This window comes from Pteropus medius, unplaced genomic scaffold, assembly GCF_902729225.1.
Source record: "Pteropus medius unplaced genomic scaffold, Ma_sr-lr_union100, whole genome shotgun sequence".
Lineage (NCBI taxonomy): Eukaryota > Metazoa > Chordata > Mammalia > Chiroptera > Pteropodidae > Pteropus > Pteropus medius.
Window position 1 is genome coordinate 118,935 of NW_024349266.1, and position 7,058 is coordinate 125,992.

The 7,058-nt window shown below is 34.6% G+C and overlaps 1 protein-coding gene and 1 pseudogene across 1 annotated transcript; one reads left to right on the forward strand and one right to left on the reverse strand.

Moving 5' to 3' along the window:
* Positions 1–1,898: 1,898 nt before the first annotated feature.
* LOC120618051 (olfactory receptor 4N2) lies at positions 1,899–2,834 on the forward strand. The gene has a single exon (XM_039881913.1). It carries the CDS (start codon positions 1,911–1,913, stop codon positions 2,832–2,834), a length of 924 nt encoding a protein of 307 aa, XP_039737847.1. The 5' UTR covers positions 1,899–1,910.
* Positions 2,835–6,474: 3,640 nt separating this feature from the next.
* On the reverse strand, positions 6,475–6,593 carry LOC120618052 (uncharacterized; annotated as a pseudogene).
* Positions 6,594–7,058: the final 465 nt, after the last annotated feature.

The following is a 7,058-nucleotide window of genomic DNA, read 5'->3' on the forward strand; positions in this document are numbered from 1 at the left end:
ATATTGCTGATATGTTGAAGTATGACTTTTATAAATTTCTCTTGTGGCTGCTAGTAATAGTACATGGAAACATATATATTAATGGCTCTATTAGGTGCTAGGGATACTTAACTAGATATTTTTAATGTTTCCTGAAAGATGTACCCTAACTATGTCCTATATAGGCTTACTGGTTTGTTTGTTTGTTTGGCATTTCTATTTTTTCCATTTTTTTCTTTCTCCTACACTCTCTCTTCCTATCTTTCTTTTCTAAGTACTGACTCACTAACATTTCCTGTTAAAGATTTCCCTTCTCTTTGCACCCCGTTTTCCACAGAACTTAGTTAAAATAATGGTACTATTTAATTAAATAGTATGAGGAGCATTGTTATTCATTACATTATATTTTCCTGTAGATTATCAATTTTTGAACTCTAAAAACATTTATACCCATATCATTTTTTGAGCATGTACCTTAAATATATGCACATTTATTTATAAAGTGCATATATACCATTAAACTAACATGTATTATAAATATTAAAAATAGAAATTTGAAAAGAATAAACTTAAAATGCAGTGATATATGTGTGTGAATAATTATATATATGTAACAAATACTTATAAAATACTATTTTCTTTCTCCTCCTCCATGGATCATCATGCATCCCTTCTAGAATTAGCTCACAGCACTAAACAGACTGAGCCTTAAATCTGAATTTTCCCCACAATAACTAGTGTTCTTTTTCCTTTACAGACAGAATTCAACTTCTAATTCTAAGCTCTGTAAAGGAGTGATTTTAGACTAGCAATATTATTTTTAGTTTTTCAAGCACACCAAAAAATCATCCATTATTAAAACTGTGTAAATAATTTCTTTATGTGCTTAAACTAATAGTATACACCTGCATTCTTCTACTACTTGTCAATCAGAATGAAAAAAGAAAACTCATTCTAAACTTAAGTAACATAACCACAGTAGTTTTAGTTTTCTTGTCTTTGAAAAAATGGATTAGACTGTAGGTTCTTTATTGTTACTTTCACTTATTCTTGCAATGATTTTATGAGTCGAAATAATTAAGTTTCAAAAATTTTATACTGGCAAATTTTGTATTATGGTATATTGTTCATTTAAAGGCTCTTCCTTGGATGTCATACTAGAATCAGAGAAAGAAGGAGATTGGGAGTACATAATAAGTAATTGAGATTCAGATAGTGTCAATTAAGCTCCATCAACAAATTACGGGGTGGCAACACAGTGGTACTCAACCAGAGATACAGCTAGATACTACTACCTATAGATTAGATGAAAAGTAGAGTTATTACTGAGATCCTGGTGACCAATTTGGAGTCAGATAATACAATGACACCAGATCAGAGGAAAGGCAATAAGAGATTTAGTAAGAGAATACAGAGAACAAAGCAGAGAGTTAGCTGACAAGAACTGGGAATTCGCAGGAACTGAAAAAAAAGAAAATACTTAGCAAAAATTGTGGGGTTGGTGGGTGAGGAGAAATGGGGTGTAATCCCAAGAAACTAGCTAGGCTGCAAGTAGAGTGCAACCATAAAAATACATAGATCTTGATAATTGAATTTATGTTGTATATCAATCAGAAGCTTCTCATGTGACTCAAGGAATCCCAAAGTTTAGGTTGCTAATGTCATAAAGAGAGCAGTTCTATAGAAGTACGTGGTTGGATGGGATTAAGAGCCTGGCTTTGAACAGTATTTTTGTTTGTTTATTGGCTTGCTTTAAATTTGGAAGAAGAAAAGTTTCAGAGTTTACCCAGGATATTAGAGACAGTTAAGACATGTTGTTTTAGTTGAAGTGATGGATATGTCAAATATTTTTAGCTGGAGAAACACTAGGGTTTACTTAGAAAAGAGAGTAATAACAATAAATTCTTCTTGATGTACTGCAGGCAGAGGAGATGGAGATAGAAAATAGCACAGTGGTGAAGGAATTCATCCTCCTTGGTCTGACCCCGTCTCGAAATATTCAGCTCCTGGTCTTCGTGTTAGTTTTAATTTTCTACCTCATCATCCTCCCTGGAAATTTCCTCATCATCCTGACCATCAGATTAGACCCTGGCCTCACAGCCCCTCTCTACTTCTTTCTGGGCAACCTGGCCTTCCTGGATGCATCCTACTCCTTTATTGTGGCTCCCAGAATGCTGGTGGACTTCTTCTCTGAGAAGAAGGTAATCTCCTACAGGAACTGCATTGCTCAGCTCTTTTTCTTGCACTTTCTTGGAGGCGGGGAGGGGTTACTGCTGGTTGCGATGGCCTTTGACCGCTACATTGCCATCTGCCGTCCTTTACACTATTCAACTGTCATGAACCCTAGGGCCTGCTATGCCTTGCTGTTAGCTTTGTGGCTTGGGGGCTTTGTCCACTCCATTATCCAGGTGGCCCTCATCCTCCGCTTGCCCTTCTGTGGCCCAAACCAACTGGATAACTTCTTCTGTGATGTGCCACAGGTCATCAAGCTGGCTTGTACAGACACCTTTGTGGTGGAGCTTCTGATGGTCTTCAACAGTGGTCTGATGACCCTCTTGTGCTTCCTGGGGCTTTTGGCCTCCTATGCAGTTATCCTCTGCCGTGTACGTGGGTCCTCCTCTGAGGGAAAGAACAAGGCCATGTCCACATGCACCACCCATATCATTGTTATATTTCTCATGTTTGGGCCTAGCATCTTTATCTACACGCGACCCTTCAGAGCATTCCCAGCAGATAAGGTGGTTTCTCTCTTTCACACGGTGATCTTTCCTTTGTTGAATCCTATGATTTATACCCTTCGCAACCAGGAAGTGAAAGCTTCCATGAGGAGATTGTTTAATCAGCTCTTAGCCTGATAGAAGATGGGAGAGGATGAATATGAAAGTCAAAACTGGAGGATTTCATCTGAAATTAACTTATTCATTTTCCAAACACTACATCTTCCACTTCTCAGGACTATTCTAGGCAATGGGAGAAAGAGTTATTAATAAGATTGGTAAAGCCACTGCTCTCCTGAAGGGTACATCTGGTGGGAATAGATAGCCATTAAGATGGAAAATAAGTATCGTTGTTTCAGAAAGAGATATTGTCCTGAAGAAACTCAAAAGAAGAGCAAAATGATAGATAGTCTGTGGCAAGGGTAATCAGTTTACTTTACAGTCTTCAAGAAGGGACTTCTTGAGGAAGTGATAGATATTTTGGCTGATATTTATATAAACTGAAAGAGCCAACCATGCAAACATTTGCAGTAAAAGCATTCTAGGCAGAAGAAACAGTGCAAAAATCTGGACAGTAGTAATGAACTACATGTATTTGAAGAACACAACCAGGTTCAAATTGGGATATAATAAGTGAAAGTGAAAATTATTAAAGTTAAATGTAGAAAAACTGGTAGTGTACAACACATATATGGGTCTATGAAGCGAATATAGGGTTTGATTTTTTTAAATTACAATAAGTAGCCATTCTAAGGTTTTTAAGCAACAGTGATTTTTCTACTACAATTTCATAAATGACTTGATTGTGTGCAAATATCAAAAAGCTGAAAAATATCATTAAGAGGGAATTATTATGCTTGTAAGTATATTTTAGAACAAATTAAACTAAAAAATTTCCCCATAATTAGACAGAGGGAGGCAAAAAAAAAAAAAAAAACTGGCCATTTTCATGTGAAAAGGTCATGGAAGCATTTCACATTCTTTTCTCCAGAACTTCATAATTACTCTTTGCAGATTTTGATGACTTGTAGCTGTTTGTTGATCTCATCCCTGATTGATTTCACACAGAGTATAATAATGATAGTTCTTTGATGGACCAGTCAGGTATCTTGCAAGAGTTATTTTAAATACAATGTGATTTAATATATACAGTTATGTGCTTACAAAATAGTTGAAAAGTCCAGAAGAACATACTGTAGGCTGGGCATCCAGAGATTACTTCCAGAACAATATAAGAGACTTAGGCTGTGAAGAGACTTGTTTTGGTTACAACCTTTGCCATCTGTTGTCTGAAAATATCACCAAGTTAGCCATAGAACTAGGATCAAGATGGAGATCCAGAGCCACTGTGTACCTATCAGATCTCCCCTAGCAAAACAGAACCTCTGCTGCTACTGCCTCTCTAATTAACTTAGTCAGATTCAAGTCTCATGAATACATTGAAAGGGCAGCATCTAATACAAATTTGTTACCCAAAATGCAAGGGATTCATTTTTTTTTATATTTTATTTTCTAAAATAATCAAAATTAAAGTTTTTATAAATCATGTACATGGTAAAAATATTCTCATGATAGAAAAAGTGTTCTCGTTTCTCAAATATCTCCTTTCCTATCTATCCTCACTCTCAGCTTATTGCTTTCTTCCTATTTCACTGACAAAAGGGGACAGAAGAGAATTCTTCAAGCTTCTACCACTATATCTACCCTTACACCTGTATCTGGAACCATGTTTCCTTTCAACTCTCTTGAGATTGGGTGACCTGATACTGCTCCTACAAAAGGCAGTTCCTCTATCTGTACATCAGAATCCATCTTTCCTAATAAGGGTGATTACTCTAGTAATTCTCCTTCTCCTCTGCACCATGAACTTTTTTCTCCCTAGCAGATTTTTTCCGTTAGCATAAAATCACAACTCTTTCATCTTATATAAAACCTCTTTGTCACCTTTCTTTTTCCACATATTGTCTCATTTCTCTCTTTTCCTCTACAGTAAAGCTCTGCAAAATTTTTTTATACTTAAAAAAAATAATAGACCTTTTAAGAGCAGTTTTAGCTTTTGGAAAAGTTAAGCAGAAAATACAGAGTTCCCATATAATCTGCCCCACACTATACGTACATACTTTCCCCTATTAATGTCTTACATTAGTGTGGTACATTTGTTACAACTGATGAACCAGTATTGATGCATTATGTTAAAATAAAGTTAATAGTTTGTAGTAGGGTTCACATTTTGTGTACAGTTCTATAGATTTCGAAAAATGCATGTCATCTATCTCCTCCACCAAACAAGCTGTATCTTCATTTTTCTTTAAGTTTCCCCTTAGCTACCCAGATCTCTTGGCTTTAAATTCCAACTATGTGTTGATAATCTCTATACATATCTTTCTCATGAACTCTAAACTCCTATTCCATATCTGGCAGTGGTTGCCAAGGCTACAGCTCTTATTGCATGTCTTAACATCACTTTACACATAATATTCCAGACTGACTCCTGATCTTCACTATCCCTTTCTCTGCACCTCACAACCAATTTCGATAAATTGTAATTTCATCTTTCTAGTCTCTGGTCCAAAATCTTGAATTCATTTAAGAAATATTTTCTCTCATATTGCATGTCCAATCTGTTAACAGAATATAGATTAGATCTGCCATTATGAAATTGCCAGATTAGATATTCTCTCCCTCAAATTCTACCACCTAGGCACAAATCACCATCATCTCTTGCCTATGTTGTGGCTATAACCTCTTTATTGTCTCATATCTGTTCTTGTCCCATTTTAATTTTTTCTTAGCTGAGCATCCAGAACGATCTGGTTAAAATATAGTCACATCATTTCCCTCCTCTTCTCAAAATCCTCAATGATTTCCAACTTACTTAAAATAAGGGTTAAAGTCTTTCTTTGTTATCTATAAAGGTCTGTACAACCCTATCTACATGTCCCAACTACTACCCCTTTCCTCTTCCTTACCTCTTTTCCTACTACATCCCATCCCACTCCTACTGGCCTCCTGATCCTAGAATATGCTAAATTGCCCATGCCTTTCTAAGGACCTTTGACTTGCTGTTTCCTCTGTCTGGAATGTGCTTTCCCAAGATATTGGCATGACTCCATAATTTCTTTTAGTCCTTTCATCAAATGTCACCTTTCACGTGAGACCTTTCCTGACCACCCTATTTAAAATTTGCAACCCACTTCCGCAATATTCTATGTCTCCCTTCCCTACATTACTGTTGTTCATAGTATCTATCATCTATTAACATAATCTGTTTCACATACTTCTTTTATTGCCTGTCTTTTTTCACTGTTATATAATATGAATATATAATATTCATGAAATCAGAAATTTGTCTGTTTTTTGTCTGCTGCCTGCCACAAAGCAGGTGCTCATAAATGTTTATTAGATAAATGAATTAAGGAATAATGTGAAAATTACATACAATTCCACCATTCATAAATATCTAATATTAAAATTTTTTCACTTTTACATGTATAAACACATTATTATTTTTATAAAAATTGGGTCACACTATATACATGTAGTTTATAACTTGTTCTTTTCTCTTAATATTATGGGCATATTTTAAATAAGTAAATATAAACTGCAATACTCTTAAACAACTATGAATTATTCAATTAACATTTAAATTATTATTTATTTAAATAACTGCTTGCTTTGTTTGTTTGTTTATTTATTTTATGGTGAAGCAACCCTTGGTTGACCTCACAGATTGCAAGGACCTTGTCATCTTACAATCCCTTATTTTTTTTATTTTTTATGCCTACAGCTCCTGGTCTTCCTAGGTGGTCTCCTATCCAAGTACTAACCAGGCCCGATCCTTCTTAGCTTCCGAGATCAGATAAGATCCGGCTTGTTCAGGGTGGCATGGCCATAGACTGCTTTGTATATTTAGGTTTTTGCCATTGTAAACTAAGTTTTATGGTTATTTGATTATTTTCTGGGAATAAATTTTTAGGAGTACAATTACTAGATTACAATGTATAAACATTGATATGTTGTAAAATTCTGTTAACTTAATTTTTCAACAACATATAAAATTTTTTGTCCTATTTCCAAGAGTAGCATTTTATTTCTTTTAAAGATTTGCTATTTGGAAAAGACAAAAGTATTATATTTAATATAGTTTTAATTCTGACTATTGCAAACAATGTCTATTGATTAAATAATTTTTTCACATATTCAATTTTTATGTAAATTGCTTACTTTTAAAAATAAGTCTGTTCATTTTGATTTGGTTTGTATCACCTATTAATATATAAAGTAAATGAACTGTCATTTATGTCTAAAACTTTTATTAGTTCTTAAAATAAAACCAGGATTTCTGCTTCTGATAAGTTGGAA

Coding starts and splice junctions, on each gene's coding strand:
- LOC120618051 (XM_039881913.1), top strand. CDS start 1,911: ATGGAGATAGAAAATAGCACAGTGGTGAAGGAATTCATCCTCCTTGGT.